Genomic DNA, 20,896 nt, shown 5'->3' with positions numbered 1-20,896 from the left:
AAAATCGGGGGGGGGGGGGGGGGGGGGGGTTGTCTATCTTTACCAGTGTTGTTTTTGGGGTTTACTCCATACAGTGGGGCAAATAAGTATTTAGTCAACCACCAACTGTGCAAGTTCTCCTACTTGAAAAGATTAGAGAGGCCTGTAATTGTCAACATGGATAAACCTCAACCATGGGAGACAGAATGTGGAAAAAAAAAAAGGAAAATCACATTGTTTGATTTTTTAAAATAATTTATTTGCAAATCATGGTGGAAAATAAGTATTTGGTCAATACCAAAAGTTCATCTCAATACTTTGTTATGTACCCTTTGTTGGCAATAACAGAGGCCAAACGTTTTTTATAACTCTTCACTCTTCGCTTGGTGTAAAGAAATCAGCTGTGGGGGCAATTATTAGAAAACGGAAGACATACAAGACCACTGATAATCTCCCTCTATCTGGGGCTCCATGCAAGATCTCACCCCGTGGCGTCAAAATGATAACAAGAACGGTGAGCAAAAATCCTAGAACCACCTTTCTAATATTTTCAAGTGGGAGAACTTGCACAATTAGTCGTTGACTAAATACTTATTTGCCCCATTGTAAGTCTTCCCAGTCATCAAACTGACAGGAGTTAAAAGAATTTCATGTTGCTTTCATGTGTTGTGCGTGTGACTCAGGTAAATTATATTCTGTTGGGGGTTACGACGGATCATCCCGCCAGTGTCTCAGCACAGTGGAGGAATACGACCCGATCACCGATCTATGGAGTTACGTCGCCGACATGAGCACACGACGCAGCGGAGCTGGTAAAGTGCACGGTTGTGAAATACATGATCGAAAATCGACAAACAAACAAAATAATCTATGTACAAGGATATTGTAAAAAAAAAAAAGAAAAGTATGTTTTGTGCTACGCAACATTGAAATACTGCCAAAACCGCGGACGTAAACACTGCCTAGAGGAGAATGATATGCTAGCTTTCATGGAAAGTTCACTATAGTGGTGGTAGAAAGTTATGCTAGCTGTCATGGGAAGTTAAAGCAACACTAGCTAACTTTTCCAGTTTTGGTCGATTTTAGCGACGCACCTGGACAAAAACGGTTGTGTTTTGCTTTAAGGAAGACTGCGTTTTCCATGAAGACCAGCGCACCGTGTCGTAAAATCCAGATCTCCCAGTCGGCTGCAGATAGATTGAACAACATTTCTGTTTCCAGCGGTTGTGTGGAGGATGAATAGGAATGAGGTAATGAATCCAGTTGTGGCTAAACAATAGCCGATGATGATGTTGAAAATAAGAAATGTTTGATTTTGTACCATATGATGAGTTCGGGTAGAATTGGGGGGTTAGCCACACGGTTGCTTAGCATCATGCCATTGTTTAGCCACATCTAGATTCATTACCTTATTACTTGTCTTCCTTCACACAGCCACTGGAAACAGAAATGTTTTTTAATCCAATTGCAGGCGACCATCATGATTTTACGACACTATGCAGGTGTGCGCTGGTCCTCAAGGGAATCGCAGTCTCCCTTAAAGAGCATGCGACAGGAGAAAAAAAGTCTTAAATAGCATTATTATGTGAATTAGAATCATATTTTGGGACTATATACAACAATTTAGCAAAGCGCAGATGACGAGAAATTAGTCTTTTAATCTGGCAGTTAGCCACGCCTACCATAATAGGGCTCCAGCGTCCCCAACAGGTGTATGACGTCAGCGGGTGACTGGGCTCATCGGTTTTACTATTCAGCCCATTGAGGGGGAATTATTCAGAACGAGGAAAACGCGACTAAGAGAGCCGCAAAATGTCATTGTTTCAGTCTCTCTACTCCAATATTTTTACAGGATATTCTTTTTAACCAAGTATTTTTCCCCAATAGCTAAATAAATGGCTTGAGAAGGACCAGTCAGCCCGTCGAGGGGGAACTATTCACAACGAGGAAAACGCGACGAAGAGAGCTGCAAAATGTCATTGTTTCTGTCTCTCTACTTCAATATTTTTACAGGATATTATTTTTATCCAAGTAGTACCCAATTGCTAAATAAATGGCATGGTCATGACAAATAACAGTCTTGTGCTAAATGGAATATGAAATAATAAAAATGCATTTATTCAGGACGACATGGCAAAATTACTCCATAATGGTCAAAACTGTCGACTTCACCTTTACTGTCGCACCTCCCGAACGATATTTTATGACACCTAAATCGGACATATGTCATTTCCCTTCCCCGGCGTGACAGCTAGCCGACATGCTAACCAGAACCGAGTGATGTTTCAAAGTCTTCGAAGCGGAAAATTACACATAACTAGCTCGGATGTTTTGACATGACGACTGGGTTGTCGATTGTCTTCGCCGGAGAGCAATTTACAGCTCGTTCCCCGGAGGAGGGCGGCTGCAGTTGTTGTGCAGCTAACGTGCAGCTAATGTGCATAAGGAGAGCTTTTTACATGCCTATCAATTATCAAACGTAAGTAGTCCTTTATTTAAAGAAAGTTTGTAGTGTTTACTTTGTAATCGCTCTATTCGCAGCTATTTTTAACTCAAAGTTGTAATTTCTGATCGGTCGGAAAATTTGACAACACCGGGCACATGAGCACAATAAACCGAATATAGTGCTCTCCCGGCGGATGGATGTGCGACAAGCTGCTGGTAAATGCAAGCCACCTACATATTAAAATGATCCCAGTATTTGACATAATACAAAACACAATGTTTACTCACTTCCTCGTAAGTCCAATGGTCCCACAGTATTAGGGCTTGTTTTGGTCAATATCCACGGTGAATGGGAACCTTTTGAAACTCCAAAAAGGCGCACACGCCTCTCCCTCATACAGCAAGATTTTTCTGCAGCTGTTTGGCTGGCGTGATGCGAAAAATAAACGTATTAATCCGCAAAATCAGCTGAATCCTTAGTCCTCATACACAACAGTACGGCTGTACAGCGAAGAGGACGCCTTCACCCGTACACGTCACCGCGCCCTCCTCCTCAATGCAAGACCGAAGCCGGAAGTCCCTCATTTTCATGGCGCGGGATTAAAAAAAACTAAATAAATATAGCGATTGCTTCCACACACATCCAAGCGGTCCATATAATTCAGGAGCATAAAATACCGCGTGAATTATGAAATAAACATGCTTTTTTCGTGTGTCACATGCACTTTAAGGCAAAATACTACTTTTGTCCACCGGCATCACAAAACTCAACCAAAACTGAAAAATTACGAAGTGTTGCTTTAATTCTACCCACCTGAACGCTACAAACTCTATGTTAAAAGAAAAAAAAAGTTTTAGAAGATGCTTGCCATGCTAATGTTTATGCTAATGCCAACGCGAATGCTATGCTAACTTGACGAGTTACATTTTATGTGTGATGATCATACAGCAAAGACCTTTAAAGGCTAAAGCAACATTGCATGTTCTCTCTCGCCAGGATAAGAAAACAAATCTTACTACTGTATTTTTCGGACTATAAGTCACATATTTTTTTCATAGTTTGGCTGGGGGTGCGACTTATACTCTGGAGCGACTTATATGTGTGAAATTATTAACACATTATTATATAATTTCACATGTTATTTTGGTGTTTTGGAGGGACACTGATGGTTTGGTAAACTTGTTAACATGTTCTTTATGCTATAGTTATCTGAATAACTCTTAATAGCTATGTTACGTTAACACACTGTACCAGCCACGTTTGCATTTCGTTGTTCATGCATCATGTAACATTATCATACTGTACACTTATTCAGCATGTTGTTCTCTGTTGTATTTTTATTTGAAATTGCCTTTCAAGATGACATATCTGTTCTATGTGTTGGATTTTATCAAGTATATTTCCTCCTAAAATGCGACTTATACTCCGGTGCCACTTATAGTCTGAAAAATATGGTACTTGTTTCAAAACAAGTAAGTCTGGAGAGCAGCAGAGTTTAAAGCTCATCCTAAACACCATGAGTGAGACAACCCAAACAATGCTACGTTGCAGAAAATGTCACACATTGTGAAAATATGACAAACTATGTCAAATTTTGTCTCGCTGCCGTCCCGTCAGATGAAAACTGTCATTCGTCTCGTTATGTTTTAGTTTCCCAAGACACGATTTTAGCTTGTCATCGTCATGAAAAAAATGTTCTTCGACGAAATATTTTCGTCATCATGTGAAAATGCTTTCTACAACGATTTCCTACTCTTGAGACAGCCATGTGTCTTGCAGGTGTGGGGGTCCTGGGCGGGCAGCTGTATGCGGCCGGCGGCCACGACGGACCCCTGGTGAGGAAGAGCGTGGAGGTTTACGACCCACCCAGCAACACGTGGAGACCCGTTTGCGACATGAACATGTGCCGCCGCAATGCCGGTTGGTCACGCGGCGCTCATTAGCGTTAGCACGTAGCATTGCCGCAATGTTTCCGTGTGTCCTTCAGGCGTGTGCGCCATCAACGGCCTGCTCTACGTGATCGGAGGCGACGATGGCTCATGCAACCTTTCCTCGGTGGAGTTTTATGACCCAGCCTTGGACAAATGGAGTCTCATTCCCACCAATATGAGCAACGGGCGCAGCTATGCCGGTGAGACAGACCTTTTTGCTTCCTATTTTGCACTCATCGGTCACTATCGATGTAAAAAAAATATATATAACTAGCCTGCAAGCAGGACTGAACGGGCTCTCGCTCTTTGACACAACTCGGACGCCACGCAAACTCGGACGCCACGCAGGTCAGAGTTGTGGCAGATTGTCGTCTCGTAATCTCATGAGAACCTAACTTGCTTGAAACTCGCCTCAATTCAAGGGGGCGTCACTGAGCCATTTTGTTACGGTTTTTCGTAATGTCGCAAGATTATCGAAATTTACGCAAAGCCGCATGTACGTGCAAAATTTGCTCAGTTTCCGTGCATGTTCAGACCTCCAAATATAAACTGTACTATAAATCGATAACATTTTCACATTCGATCCAAAATACCCGATTTCCTGTTCGATTTGGAATATGGGTGCAACAGATTTTTTGGAGCAGTTTTGCATAAGGTATCGACACCCCAAATTTCATTGCTTTACGTTGAAAAAACCTAATAGGAGAGGCCTTTTTTAAAACTCCTTTCTGTCGCCACTAGTTGGCACTTTAGGCTTGATGCAAATGACCCCTACAAGACCCTTCAGGGAATGACTCTCAACAAGCATGGGAAGTTTGGCGCAGATATGTTGTATATCTGCCGAGTTATGACTGTTCAAAATTTTTGGCGAGACAAAATGTTGACATTCATTTTCACTTTCCTGTTGGACCCTTCTGCTTCAACCAAACCTCAATATTTTCCATCAGACACCTGAACACGTCTTAAGGCTCCCCTGATGCAGGTTTGAGGTCAATAGATTTTTTTCCCTTGGAGGAGGAGCCTATCTCGTAATAAAAGGCATTTACTGTTCCCACTAGGAGGCGCTAGGCCTAATGGGTAATATTTCAATGCACTCATGTTAACGGTGGAATGCCGCACCTACACGCTGGATATGAAAACGATTGAACGTTGTTTTAAGGAGCTATCAGTCATTTACTAAATTTGTCATTTTGACGAAAAAATGGCCGACTTTGGCACCACGCCCAGGTCAGAACCATGAATGAAAACGCACTATTTTAAAAACTTAAGATCTCATATGTCTCCTGAACAGTCTCACCAATTTTGAAGACGATCCAACTAACTCCCTCGGCGAAAAGGTCTCAAATGTGCACCCTGTAAATCGATAAAAATTTCATTCGATCCAAAATAACCGATATCCTGTTGGGTTTGGAATATGGGTGCCAATGCTTTTTTTGGAGGAGTTTTGGACAAGGTATAGACTCCCCAATTTCATTGCCGTACGCTGACAAATCCTAATGTTATAGGGCAATTCTAAAATTTCAAGGGGGTGCCACTGAGCCATTTTGTTGTATTTTTTTGCAACGTTGCAAAATTATCGACATTTAAATTTTGCTGCACTTATGTGCAAATTTTGGTGAGTTTTTGAGCATGTTCAAGCCTCCAAATTGGCCGTTTTCATTTGCCGAGAATAAATAAATAAATAAATAAATAACTAGCCCTGCAAGCAGGACTCAACGGGCCCTCGGGAGTTTCGTGTTGATTTCTCCAATTTCTTTTTGGTGATTTTTTTGGGGGGTCATTAAGTTTTTTTCCCTTCGAGGAGGAGTAGATCTTGTAAAAAAGGCCATTTCCTGATCCCAGCAGGGGGCGCCAGGCCTAATGGGTGCTATTTCAATGAAGTCAATTTCAGGCTGGGATACATCACGCACATGCCAAATATGAAAAAGATTGAACGTTGTATGGGGGAGTTATTAGTCATTTTTTTGTCAAAAAGTGTCCGACTTTGGCACCCCATCGACTTTGGCACGATGAAAAATACATCGTATCCTTTTTTCTCCTACAGATGAAGTAGCAGAGTGTGAAGCAACAGCCTTAATGAGTCAAAGCAGTTCTTCACTACTGTCATCAGATGAACCAATTTATCCCTAATATATTTCATTGAAAAGTACATAGTATTTTTTTTCTCCCACAGAAGAAGTAGCAGTGTGAACCCTAAACCCTAACCCTAACACAAAAAAAACGCCCCGCACAGGTCAGCCCGTGAATGAAAACTCACCATTTTGATATGTGCAAATTTCAGTGAGTTTTCGAGCATGTTCAGAACTTCAAATTGGCCATTTTCATTTGCCCTGAAGAAGCCCTAACCCTAATCCCTAAATAAGCCCGACTTTGGTACTCTGCCCAGGTCAGGCCTGTGAATGAAAACTCACCATTTTGATAACTTAACATCTTAAATGTCTCATGAAGAGTCTCACCAATTTTGAGGAGGATCCAACGAACTGCCTCGGCGCTATGGTCTCAAACGTGCACCCTGGTTTTCGACAAAAATGGGATGTTTTTCAATATTCAATCCAAAATACCCGATTTCCTGTTGGGTTTGCAATATGGGTGCAAGAGACTTTTTGAAGCATTTTGGCCCAAGGTATCGACTCCCCAAATTTCATCGCTCTACGTTGAAAAAAACTAAATGGAGAGGCCTTTTTTAAAAATTCCAGGGGGTGCCACTGAGCTGTTTTTTTTTTTTTTTTTTTTTTTACATTTTCTTCACAACGTTTCACAAATTATTGTTTGTGCAAATTTTGGTGAGTTTTTGAGCATGTTGAGACCTCCAAATGGGCCATTTTCATTTGCCCTGAAGAAGCCTTAACCCTAAACCTCATCCCCAAATAAGCCCGATTTTGATACTCCGCCCAGGTCAGGCCCGTGAATGAAAGCTCACCATTTTGATAATTTAACATTTCATATGTCTCATGAAGAGTCTCACCAATTTTGAGGAGGATCCAACAAACTGCCTCGGCGCTATGGTCTCAAACGTGCACCCTGGTTTTCGACAAAAATGGGATTTTTTTCAATATTCAATCCAAAATACCCGATTTCCTGTTGGGTTTGCAATATGGGTGCAAGAGACTTTTTGAAGCATTTTGGCCCAAGGTATCGACTCCCCAAATTTCATCGCTCTACGTTGAAAAAAACTAAATGGAGAGGCCTTTTTTAAAAATTCCAGGGGGTGCCACTGAGCCATTTTTTTTTTTTTTTTTTTTTTTTACATTTTTTCACAACGTTTCACAAATTATTGTTTGTGCAAATTTTGGTGAGTTTTTTAGCATGTTGAGACCTCCAAATGGGCCATTTTCATTTACCCTGAAGAAGCCTTAACCCTAAACCCTAAACCTCATCCCCAAATAAGCCCGATTTTGATACTCCGCCCAGGTCAGGCCCGTGAATGAAAGCTCACCATTTTGATAATTTAACATTTCATATGTCTCATGAAGAGTCTCACCAATTTTGAGGAGGATCCAACAAACTGCCTCGGCGCTATGGTCTCAAACGTGCACCCTGGTTTTCGACAAAAATGGCATGTTTTTCAATATTCAATCCAAAATACCCGATTTCCTGTTGGGTTTGGAATATGGGTGCAAGAGACTTTTTGAAGCATTTTGGCCCAAGGTATGGACTCCCCAAATTTCATCACTCTACGTTGAAAAAAACTAAATGGAGAGGCCTTTTTTAAAAATTCCAGGGGGTGCCACTGAGCCATTTTTTTTTTTTATTTTTTTTTTTTACATTTTTTTCACAACGTTTCACAAATTATTGTTTGTACAAATTTTGGTGAGTTTTTGAGCATGTTGAGACCTCCAAATGGGCCATTTTCATTTGCCCTGAAGAAGCCTTAACCCTAAACCTCATCCCCAAATAAGCCCGATTTTGATACTCCGCTCAGGTCAGACCCGTGAATGAAAGCTCACCATTTTGATAATTTAACATTTCATATTTCTCATGAAGAGTCTCACCAATTTTGAGGAGGATCCAACAAACTGCCTCGGCGCTATGGTCTCAAACGTGCACCCTGGTTTTCGACAAAAATGACATGTTTTTCAATATTCAATCCAAAATACCCGATTTCCTGTTGGGTTTGGAATATGGGTGCAAGAGACTTTTTGAAGCATTTTGGCCCAAGGTATCGACTCCCCAAATTTCATCGCTCTATGTTGAAAAAAACTAAATGGAGAGGCCTTTTTTCAAAAATTCCAGGGGGTGCCACTGAGCCATTTTTTCACAACGTTGCACAAATTAATGTTTGTGCAAATTTTGGTGAGTTTTTGATCATGTTAAGACCTCCAAATGGGCCATTTTCATTTGCCATGAAGAAAAAATAATAATAATCCTTTGCAGAACAATAGGGCCTTCGCACACTTAGTGCTCGGGCCTTAAATATATGAAAGAGATATAATACTTACCCAACAAAGGGTTAATGCTAGGGCACATTTCATTTTAATATTTTATATATCTTAATGATAATTTGTGTCACCTGCAGGAGTCGCAGTCATCGACAAGCCGTGCTGACCGTGGCAAGCGTGCAAAATTGCTGTCACCGGACCAGCGCCGGCAAGAAGAAACGCCGCCACCATCACTGCTTCATAGGAGCCAATCAGGGTTTTGATCCTGGAAGTATTTTCAATCTGGATTAAGTTGCTGTTTACACTGTGGAGGATACTCCAGAAAAACAACAAAACGGACGCACTTTGGTGTCAAGCACACTTTTTTTCTCAGGCTCTCAGATGGACGACGCAGGCAGCGCTCATTGGACCAATACCAGCAACATGTTTACACAAAAATATGTGTTATAAAGACTTATGATATTGACAAATATTTGTATGCAAGTCAGGTGAAAATGAAGCACTGCTGACGTCACGCACTACTGATGCACTGATGATGATGTGTTCCACAGCGTTTCAAATGTGCCAAAATCATGCTGTACTTTTATTTTTTATAAATGTATATTAACTGGCAACAATGTTCAGTGTCAAATTGCACTGTAGAGTTTTAAAGGCTACGCATATTTATTACACGGCAAGCATTTATATTCTATTTAGCGTTAATGTGACGCCGTTGTGCTTCAGATGTATCGGCACTGATTAAAAACATTTAAAGGACAACGTTTTGAGTTTGTTGAAAAAAAATGTATAGTTGTTGGAGCGCAGCATTTTTATCAAGAATGAATGCTTGAAACTAGCTATTCGCTTAAAAAAAACTATAATACCTGACTGCAGCCCATAGCTAAGCAACAGCCACTACAAACGCCTCAAACAGACCACGCCTCTACAAATTATGCCCAAGTGATGTTACGATGGTAGCGTCTGATGCGTCTTATAGAAATCACACATACAAATCTGGATCAGTGGCGTTAGTAGACAGCTGCCCTCTCAAAGCAGTCGACTTTTCAGGCAGGCTCTGTTGTAGCGCAACTTTTTTTGAATATTTTTGAATTTTCTTGAATATTTTTAAATGCTGAAGCAGTTTTAACACTTTCACATGTCGAAAGTAGACAGAAGATGTTGTAGACAGAAGTAGACGACATTAAATGACTTCCAAAAATAGCAAAGGTCACAATTGAGTTATGTTAAGGAACGCCCCTATGTCTAATTAAGATTAGGATAAGGAATTGGGCTAGGACCTAGTGCCCCAAACGATGACAATGGCTCCTTTGCTGGGCTGCGGGAGGAGGGATGGGCTGCGTGCCCCCAACCAACGCCTGCCCTCCCACCCCGGGCTGGCTGGGTGTTGCCTGCTCTGGCGGGGGACCCTACCTTGACCTGGGCTTGGTGGGCCGTTGGGGTTGGCGCCCGCGCAGCGTCTCCGCCCGTCTGCGTGGCTGTCACATGTTTGGTGGGGCTCGCGCGCGGCTGGATGTGATTGGGCGCGCTCGGGTGGGGGGCCCCGGTGCCGGGATTGGCAATGGGGCGGTGTAGGGTCGGTTGCCGACAGGCTTACACTCACAAGGGATTCACACGATTACTGGTTTCAAGATCACAGAGCTGATTTGTGTACACACCACCCCTCACAATCACTTATCTTATAGACTCTACCACCCCACCTGCCCTTCTATCCCTGGTCAACAGCCCCCCCACATGGTGTCAACCGAAAATACATCCAGCTGACGATAGAACCAACATATTCATAATGGTTTTAGGCGTTTAATGTATTTCTTGTTGTGTTTTTCTTTTCTTGTGTTTTTCTTTTCTTTTGTTCCCCCATAACCCCTTCCCGTTGGCTGCTTTGTCGTAATAAACGAGATATGTTGAATGATCACAATGTAAGTATGTCATACTCTCAATGTGAAACATTAAAACTGTTCAGACCACTTAGACTTCCATTCTCCGTGTCAAACAGCTGAACAGGACAAGTTTAAAAAAAAAAAAAAAAAAAAAGCACTATGTGTGATTATGGCACAATAGCGGCCACTAGAGGGCGACAATGCAAATTCGTCGCTAAAGCATCATGTGTAAAACGTGTGTACAAAAGTATGCTTGTTTGGGGGCAAATTAGTGTCGCACGATAACATTTGATGGCTACCGATAGCCGATACTTTACTGATACCATGTTTACCCCTTTTTTTGATACTAAATTACTGCTTAATAGAATGCAAACTAAATCCTATCACAGCTTGTTCCGACACTGCTTAACTCACTGATTGATAGCAGTATGTGTGGTAAGAACAATAGCGGCCACAAGAGGGCGATGATGTACAAATCTGTTAATATAGCAAGATGAGTAAACGTATGTACAAATGTATGCGTTTGTGCGCAAATTAGTGTCGCACATGTAACATTGTTTGGCTACTGATAGCCTATACTTTACCAATACAATACCATGTTTAGCTTTTTTTAATACTAAATTACAGCATACATAAATGTAAAGTACAGTAATTCGTTTTTCGTGGTTAATGGGGACCAGAACCCGCCGCGTTGAGTAAAAACCGGCCGAGTAGCGCCCCCCCGTGTATGTTCAATGTATTCAGATTTACCATTGGAAATTAGTTTTCACTTTTTTTCCCCAAATAATTAAAAAAAAAAACTTTATATTCATTCATTTTCCGAGCTGCTTATCTTCACGAGGGTCTCAGGGGTGCTGGAGCCAATCCCAGCTAACTATGGGCAGTAAGGGGGAGACCCTGAATTGATTGCCAGCCAATCGCAGGAGACAAGGAGACGAACAACCATTCGCGCACACATACTCATTCCTAGGGACAATTTAGTGTTCAGTCAGCCTACCATGCATGTTTTTGGATTGAGGGGAAACCAGAGTAGCCGGTGAAAACCCACGCAGGGATTGTACCCATGATCTCAGAACTGTGAAGAGGACATGCTAACCACTCTGCCACCTTTGTATATGACAGAAAACACTGAAAACAGGCTGAAAAAGCAGTTTCTGGTCTTGCACCCCTCTTTAAAATAAACTGTATTTTAAGCCAAAACAACTGTTGTTTGATGGAACAATATGTCTATATGCTGCCATAGCAGATTCATAGCGCAATAAGCCCCCAAACTATTTTTAATTAGTCCGTTTTACCCTAAAAACCCCGGTTTACAGATGTCGCGCAACCGCTTTTGTTTTAACCTAGTCATAAAAAGGTAAGTAATCATATGTAATATTCAAAATGTCTGTCATTTTTAGCTTAGAATCATTAATTGATGTCTAATATTTTGTTTAAAAAAAAAGACTAAAAAAATTATTCACTCGCATATTTTTAACTTTTAAACAAATTACTTGGCATCTGTAAAAAAAGTCACAGATATCTACCTCATAACTATTGCTTAATTGTATTTTTTTCGTTACTGTCGCATTTTCCCCAATATTTTAGATGATAATCGATCCAAAGAAAAATCGAGAAAAAAAAAAGTTTAAAAAAGTAAATATAAGAAAATCTCGACCACTCCTTGATGTCTGTGAATTCTGCATTGTGACCCCTTGTTATATTACCATGTTTCACCCGTAAAATCCCCCCAAAATCCAGCTGCGCCATTCACAGCTGTGTCTTGACACTCATGCATGCGACATGGAGTTTTCGGATCGAAACAAAGTAGGTACGCGATAATATCTCGTTAAAAGTTATGGCGTCTGTAATTCTGTTCTCGCGTACTCTCACCTGCAGATAGGGTTTTGCTGTTTAAATTTTTTTTTTTTTTAAATGCCCTCCTGGTCAAAATTTTTCCCCCCCAGAAAATTGAGGTTTTAAGCTTTCCAATGATGTATCAAACATGCATATCGGACAATTTTGAAACTTGGCTAAATTGGGGGTCTCAGAGCGGAACTTCGTCACCTGAGTTTTCCACCATATACATATTAAAAAATTTTTTAAGCACTTCAAATGTAAAAACTAAGTTTTAAACATTAACTGTCCCACCAAATTAATTTTAAACAAGTAGAAAATGCTTGTCTGTATTTAATGCTTCATTGAGTGAGTCCACTCAAATCCTCTTAAGCAGCTCACTTACACATAATGACATGCCACATCAACAGTTTAAGTTAGATGATTGACGCATGCGGTGCTTTGAAGCTTAGGCTTCCAAGCATCTGTGGCAAGATCAAATATTAAATGTCAATTTTTGTTACTTTAACACCACCAAGAAAAAATACAACATAAATGTGTAGATCATTCGCATACTTTTATTATTGCTGCTTCTTGATGGCACAAATAATAGAAACAATAAACCGTGTCATTGTCGCTGTTGGATCATGCAATCTTTTTTTTTTCTTCTTTTCCTCATTTTAAATATTTGAAACCACAGGACGAGCGTGATCACGCACTAATTCTAAATCGGCTTTGTACATTTTTGCAGAGTAAAATAAAAAAAAATTATCACATACAAGTCATAGATATGAGAAATCACAGCAATAAATCATTAAAAAAAACAATCTCAGGGCGTCACAAATATGAAACAAAAAAGGACAGAGGGTGCGACTAGTATAATTTAAACGTTTCGGACATTCATTCTCCATGTGGTTGTATTTACACAATATATATATATATTTTTATTTGTATAGAAGTAGTGCTTTGCCACACGCACACAAACAGGGCTGCATTCTGAAGAACGCTGTGCAAATAACAGTTTTTCTTTTAACATCTTCCAAAATGCTGGCTTTTTACGAGCTCTCCAAAAGAACAGAAATACTCCTCTCGGGGCCTGCCGGCAGGAAACCGCCTCTGCGGGCGTTTCGGGGGAGCGTATAATGTTAAAAAACAAACAAAAAAAAGGACTATTGAGAGGTTTTTTTTTTTTTTTTTTGTTCACCCTCAATAAAACCTTTTGTGTTAAAAGGACACCTAAAAGTCTCGAAGCGTCAAGAGCGGGAACTCTTTGAGGCCCTGGTGACAAGTGACGGGCGATTGTTGGAGGGTGCCGTCGATCAAACGGTGAGCTCTTTTCTTCATGCGCGTGTTTAGATGGACTTGGAGGAGTCCTGTTTGCTGATCAGCACCTCCAGGAGACGCAGCTTGGCCTTGAGTCGCTTGTAGGCTCGGTACTCCTCCAGCATTGGCTCGCGGTCTTCTTTTTGCACATTCCTGATCAGTTAAAAAGACAAAAATAGGTGTGAGAGAATTTTATTCATTCTTAAAACACAACCATTATTACATCATATTTTCTATGCTTTTGTTATGCTTGCATGAGAACATTGTAGCATCAATCTGTTGAGTGTGCCTTCTCATAGCCTTCATAATATGCCCAAATATGGACTGTTATGTTTCTGTTTTCCAATATGCCCTGAATAAATACAATAAGCGACTGTGGTTTATCAAACTAAACTTATGTTCGTTCTAGCCGGGACCAGCGCTCAAGGTCTCAGCTCAAAGATGTTTTTGTATGGAATAATACCCAGGTTTGTGAGATGATAAGTTTCGTTTCACAGTGGGCTTCGGCACCGCCCTTTCAACAGTATAAATGTCCAGCCTCTATTGTACTTCTTCGTACTTTCTGGGTGATCACAGCTCCTGGCTGGGTCACATCAGTTTGTACCCAAGAGCTTTTGTTCATAAAGCCTTCGAAGAAAAGCAATCCATGGTTGGGGTTGTATTCATTTCTCTAATCGAGCTATCAAGGTAACACTTGTCTTGGGAGTTCAAATTTGAGCTTCCCTGAGTGTTATGTCTTGTGCTGTGTTTTAATCATGATAAACAGGAGGGAATTGTGAGAGAATTTTATTCATGCTTAAAACACAATTATTACACATCATATTTTGTACGCTTTTGTTATGCTTGCATGAGAACATTGTAGCTATGCCCAAATATGGACTATTATGTTCCTATGTTTTTCAATATGCCCTGAAGGAATACAATGCGGCAACTGTGGCTTATCAGACTTCATTCTAGCCACAGCCGGTGTTCAAGGTTGTAACTTGAGGTGGTTTTCCCCAATGAAAGATGTTTTTCTGTAACTTGAGATGTGTTTACCAGGATATGCTATACAGTGCCTTGCAAAAGTATTCGGCCCCCTTGAACCTTGCAACCTTTCGGCACATTTCAGGCTTCAAACATAAAGATATAAAATTGTAATTTTTTGTCAAGAATCAACAACAAGTGGGACACAATCGTGAAGTGGAACAACATTTATTGGATAATTTAAACTTTTTTAACAAAAAACTGAAAATTGAGGCGTGCAATATTATTCGGCCCCCTTGCGTTAATACTTTGTAGCGCCACCTTTTGCTCCAATTACAGCTGCAAATCGCTTGGGGTGTGTTTCTATCAGTTTTGCACATCGAGAGACTGACATTCTTGCCCATTCTTCCTTGCAAAACAGCTCGAGCTCAGTGAGGTTGGATGGAGAGTGTTTGTGAACAGCAGTCTTCAGCTCTTTCCACAGATTCTCGATTGGATTCAGGTCTGGACTTTGATTTGGCCATTCTAACACCTGGATACGTTTATTTTTTAACCATTCCACTGTAGATTTGACTTTATGTTTTGGATCATTGTCCTGTTGGAAGATAAATCTCCGTCCCAGTCTCAGGTCTTGTGCAGATACCAACAGGTTTTCTTCCAGAATGTTCCTGTATTTGGCTGCATCCATCTTCCCGTCAATTTTAACCATCTTCCCTGTCCCTGCTGAAGAAAAGCAGGCCCAAACCATGATGCTGCCACCACCATGTTTGACAGTGGGGATGGTGTGTTCAGGGTGTTGCTTTTACGCCAAACATATCGTTTTGCATTGTGGCCAAAAAGTTCAATTTTGGTTTCATCTTACCAGAGCACCTTCTTCCACATGTTTGGTGTGTCTCCCAGGTGGCTTGTGGCAAACTTTAAATGAGACTTTTTATGGATATCTTTGAGAAATGGCTTTCTTCTTGCCACTCTTCCATAAAGGCCAGATTTGTGCAGTCCTATGGACAGACTCTCCCACCTCAGCTGTAGATCTCTGCAGTTCATCCAGAGTGATCATGGGCCTCTTGGCTGCATCTCTGATCAGTTTTCTCCCTGTTTGAGAAGAAAGTTTGGAAGGACGGCCGGGTCTTGGTAGATTTGCAGTGGTCTGATGCTCCTTCCATTTCAATATGATGGCTTGCACAGTGCTCCTTGAGATGTTTAAAGCTTGGGAAATCTTTTTGTATCCAAATCCGGCTTTAAACTTCTCCACAACAGTATCTCAGACCTGCCTGGTGTGTTCTTTGGTTTTCATAATGCTCTCTGCACTTTAAACAGAACCCTGAGACTATACCAGAGCAGGTGCATTTATACGGAGACTTGATTACACACAGGTGGATTCTATTTATCATCATCGGTCATTTAGGACAACATTGGATCATTCAGAGATCCTCACCGAACTTCTGGAGTGAGTTTGCTGCACTGAAAGTAAAGGGGCCGAATAATATTGCACGCCTCAATTTTCAGTTTTTTGTTAAAAAAGTTTAAATTATCCAATAAATGTTGTTCCACTTCACGATTGTGTCCCACTTGTTGTTGATTCTTGACAAAAAAATTAAATTTCATATCTTTATGTTTGAAGCCTGAAATGTGGCGAAAGGTTGCAAGATTCAAGGTGGCCGAATACTTTTGCAAGGCACTGTAGTAACTTTCGTTTTTCTTTCTATGATGTCAACCCATAAATAGAGGCATGCCCTGCATTTCTCTTTTGTCCACATGCGGAGAGGCGCTTTGTGCGTGGCTCCACGTCGGTACCCGAGAGCTCTTGTACATAGAGCCTTCGATGAAAAGCAATCCATGATTGGTGTCGTATTCATTTCTCTAATCGACCTATCGAGGTAACACTTGTCTTGGAGTTCAAACTTGAACTTCCCTGACAATAGGATTAGTATTTCCATGACAGTTATGAGTTGAAGTGCGTATGAGCCCAAAAAGCATGTTTATTTTATATTTCACACAGTGTTTTAATGTGGATTCAGCTGTTTTTGTGGATTAATTAGTTTATTTTTCGCACCACGCCAGCCAAACGGGTGCAGAAAATTGTTGTTGCACCAGGGAGAGGCGTGTGAGCCTTCAAAGGGTTTCAAAGGATTCCCGTTCACCGGCGGATATTGGCCAAAACAAGCACTACTACTGTGGGACCCTTATGAGGTGTTGAAATAATGTTCCTATTGCTTGTTATTATTGACATATTATCTTTTCGCCACAAGATGGCAGGATGGGACTTAATTGTCTAAAGTGCTACATTTATTACTTCTTTGTGTTTGACTTTGATGACTTTGATTTGTGGGATTGCCTGTGAAGACAGCAATGAGAGAGGATGTATCCGCATGTCAATGGAAATTAAATACGCCGAGTTTTGGCTAAAAGACAACTTATTCTCCCTACGAATGCAACGTTGAGCTGCAACCACCTCAACAGGTTATGAACATCATATTTTGTATTATGTCAAATACTGGGATCATGGCACACGTTTTAAAATGGAGGTGGCTTGCATTTTGTGGCCAATTGTCCACCAAAAATGCCACTCGGCCGATGACCAACTGCTTGTCGCACACACCCCTCTATACTCGGCTTATTGCCCTCTTCTTGTGCCCAGTGTCCTGTCAAATTTTCAACCACATCAGAAATTGCAACTATGAGGTAAAAATGGCCGCGAATACAGCGATTACAAAGTAAACACTACAAACGCTCTACGTTTGATCATGGAAGGACAAGTAGAAAAGTTCTCCTCAGACACATTCTGCGATGTTAGCTGAACAACAACTGCACGCCGCTCTCTCACGGCTTATGCCTTCGCCGTCTAGTTAAGCATCAATTCACGCAATATTCGTGTTGCTCCTCCAATGTCTGCCGGTTTGTCGGGCGGTACTCTCCAGGTGCTACCCTGGCAAACGAACTCTCCTATGCGCAGCAGGGGAACGAGCTGTAACTTGCCCGCTGCTGGGCGGGTTGCCGATCGGCGAAGACAATCGACAACCCTGCCGCCGTGTGACATGTTCTGGGCTAGTTTTTTGTGATTTTTCACTTCGAAAAGCGAAAAATAAGACGTCACTCGGGTCGGGTTAGCATGTCGGCTCGCTGACACGCCTCTTGGTTGGTTTGTTTACATTCTCTGAAGCCGGGGCAGGGAAATAACAAAAGCCGGACTAACTAAGGTGGCACAAAATATTGTTCGGGAGGTGCAAGAAGACGACAGTTTTGACCATTATGGAGTAATTTTGCCATGTCGTACTGAATAAATGCATTTTTGATTCCATTTAGCACAAGACAATTATTAGCCATGACCATATCATTTATTTAGCAATTGCGGAAAAATACTTAGATAAAAAGAATATCCCATTTTGCTGCTCTCTGTTGCAGTTTCCTCATTCTGAATCTTCCCCCTCAATGGGCTAAATTCTAAATCAGATGAAATCGTGACCCTGCCAACGTCATCCAACAGCTGGAGATGCTAGAGCGCTATAATGACAGGCAGGGCTAAACGGCAGATTAAAAGACTAATTTCTCGTCATCTGCGCTTTGCCAAATTGTTGTATATAGTCGCAAAATATGATTCCGATTCACATAATAATGCTATTTAAGAATTTTTTTTATGCTGTCACAGGCACTTTAAAATTAGCTTGACACAAATGGAAATTCAATTGAAACACGTGGGGAGAAAACACCTAACTATTAAGTGATGTGTTTTATCAAGCGTACATTTTTAGGTAAATAAGATTTGTTTTCCTAGGATCTCAACTCATTTGCTTCCAAAAACGTAGAAATACGTTCTATTTTTAATGGTTTCAGTGTCCCAAAAACGTATTTATACGTCTTTTACATTTTTTTTCACAAGAGACATCTCTAGGTTCTGATGCAAAATTGCTCCAAAGCACAATGCTCAAAATCCATTTTACAGCAATAAAACTGGCCACTGGAGGGCAGTAGCGCATTTGGTAAGAACTCATATCGGACAATGAAAGGAAGTGAATGAAGAGAAATAGTCTGGAAACGGAAGTTGGAAGCGTGAGAAAAATGTGGAGAACGATGTAAAACACAAGGCACATGACCCAAACTAGTTACCTAGGTGAATTATGTTATGAGGTAGTGGTCACTACAAAAGAAAGATAAAAAAAAAAAAAAAATCTATTTTGATGACACACGCGATGATGAGGGAAAAATTTACCGCGTCTGGCGATACAGCCGCGGCCACAGCAGCGTCATCTCTCAGTTCAATAGTTTAGTTATATGTAAATAAATTGTTACTTTGCCATCAAAGGCTCTATTTGTGTTGTTGTTTATGTTATTTTGTAGGAGGAAAACATTATTCAGCTGTTTGGGATGTCACAAAAGCAAAAAATAGCTGTATTTAAGTCAAAGTTATGTTTGAAATGTATGCTTTTACAAAAAGCTCAATTTCAAATTTCATATTAAGCTATTTTCTAATGCTGATTTCTAAAGAATGGAAAAAAATATGAACTTTTTTTTCCTTCTGAAAGAAGAGGGTCTTAGCTTTCCTTTGGTGAGTTCCATGTTTATATAGCAATAGAACAGAATTTTACTGTGGGCCTTGCAAAATCAGTCAAAATCCAGTAAAACGGCCGGGAGGGTAGGGGGTTGCTCCGGTGAAAATGGCTGGGAGTGAATGTGTTAAATGTTTTGAGTGATAGCAGTGATTTTTTTTTTCTTTCTGTCACATCTGAGATGCAACTGTTTGCTGTTTTCAACAATGTACAGCTAAAATAAAGGCAGTGATTGTCTAAAAATGGTTCAATATTAGGTGAAATGTCTTTTCTTATTTGTAATTGCATGTTAGCTAAAAAAAAATGTTTCATCTGATTACTGCATTAATCGATTGAATTTTCAGTAGAATACTCGATTCCTAAAATATTAAATAGCTGCAGCCCTATTCTGAAGCAAAACCAAAAAAATGTAAATGAATCATGAAATGTCGTTGATGGAGAAAATATTATGTGACCCGAAGTGATTCAGCACATTATGCCTTATGATAAATTCAATCCGGGTCAAAGGGCGGAGTGATGGGGGAAAATATTACATTATGCTTTTGTGATGTATGATTGCTTCTGTGACTTAGATTGTAACAACTTCTATTGTTTTTCACCTTGTTCCCATAGTTAGGAGACGCGCTTGAGAATCTCACGAGATAACTTGTTTCGCACTATAGTATTGTTTTACTACACGCCTGGGTCCCATAGGTACACGCCTGGGTCCCATAGAGATTATTTGTTTTGGACCCATAATATTTACCATTTGTTGCATCTGTTGCAGCACAGCTCATTTGTCCCATGTGAAAAGCCCTTTTTTAAGGGGGCTGAACCAAAAGTTGCTTTAATGTTTGTCATCGGGCAGGGCCGCGCCGCTCGGGGACAGAGGTTGGCCTCTCCGCCTCCGCGGGGCGCGTCCCTACAAAAACCGAACATTTCCGGGCGACCCGTGAAGTCCGCCAGGGGTCACGTACGGATCGCCTGGCTTTGTTCCTTTGCCGCTCTGCCGGAGTGTTGTGTCACGGTAAGCGATTTTCATTTCTAAGGGACAACTAGTTGTGCTGTAACGTAACGCGGGGATTCTGAGATTGACAAACTCAAATCTAGCGTCATCGTTGCCATTGTTCTTGTTTTTTGATGTGTGCGTTTGCTTGCTCTTGTGGGATTGTAATCAATAAACCTCATTTATTCTGCATTTTCAAATCAATAAACATTGTCTATTGAGCAAAAGTGTGTTGGTTACTGATTCACCGCGAACCTAGAAATTTTGGAAAACAGTCGTTAACGCGGTTTGTTGAGATTCATTATTTAAGCTGGGAGAATGTGAATTTCATCTTGGATTCACCATGGTTGATTGTTTACTTGTTCAAGGTTACTGTCTCGCAGTGCCACTTGCTCATGTCTGCCAAAATGCAAAAATTCCCATTTATTATTTTTTTTTCAAACGTTGTCAACAGCAGATTTCAAGGATTTTAAGAGTGCCTTATTGGGGTACAAAGTATCCTGATATTTGGACGCACTTACCTGCCGTTCCGCTGATAGAACTCTTCCTCAAATTCTCTGATGGTTTTCCTCAGTTTTTTCTTCTCTGCTCTGGCTTTCCACAGCTGTTCCAGCAGCTCTGGCCTAAGGCACACATACAGGAAATGATGTC

At 40.9% G+C, this 20,896-nt stretch overlaps 2 protein-coding genes across 4 annotated transcripts in view; one reads left to right on the top strand and one right to left on the bottom strand.

Moving 5' to 3' along the window:
* klhl3 (kelch-like family member 3) overlaps positions 1 to 11,868 on the top strand; it is a 34,565-nt gene extending 22,697 nt beyond the window's left edge. The window contains exons 12-15 of the mRNA XM_057849363.1: positions 663 to 791; positions 4,205 to 4,345; positions 4,413 to 4,556; positions 8,873 to 11,868. Coding sequence (XP_057705346.1) covers positions 663 to 791; positions 4,205 to 4,345; positions 4,413 to 4,556; positions 8,873 to 8,901 — 443 coding nt within the window. The 3' untranslated portion in view covers positions 8,902 to 11,868. The remainder of the gene's footprint in view (positions 1 to 662; positions 792 to 4,204; positions 4,346 to 4,412; positions 4,557 to 8,872) is intronic.
* A 1,117-nt stretch (positions 11,869 to 12,985) lies between these two features.
* The window catches only part of fam13b (family with sequence similarity 13 member B), a 108,353-nt gene continuing 100,442 nt past the window's right edge, over positions 12,986 to 20,896 (bottom strand). For all 3 annotated transcript variants that reach the window (XM_057849359.1, XM_057849360.1, XM_057849361.1), the window contains 2 exons: positions 20,767 to 20,868; positions 12,986 to 13,903 (listed from right to left, as the gene is read on the bottom strand). In XM_057849359.1, coding sequence (XP_057705342.1) covers positions 13,780 to 13,903; positions 20,767 to 20,868 — 226 coding nt within the window. In that variant the 3' untranslated portion in view covers positions 12,986 to 13,779. The remainder of the gene's footprint in view (positions 13,904 to 20,766; positions 20,869 to 20,896) is intronic.

This window comes from Corythoichthys intestinalis, chromosome 11 (assembly GCF_030265065.1).
Source record: "Corythoichthys intestinalis isolate RoL2023-P3 chromosome 11, ASM3026506v1, whole genome shotgun sequence".
Taxonomy (NCBI): domain Eukaryota; kingdom Metazoa; phylum Chordata; class Actinopteri; order Syngnathiformes; family Syngnathidae; genus Corythoichthys; species Corythoichthys intestinalis.
The sequence above is the reverse complement of the archived record's forward strand: the minus strand, read 5'-3'. Positions and strand labels throughout refer to the sequence as shown.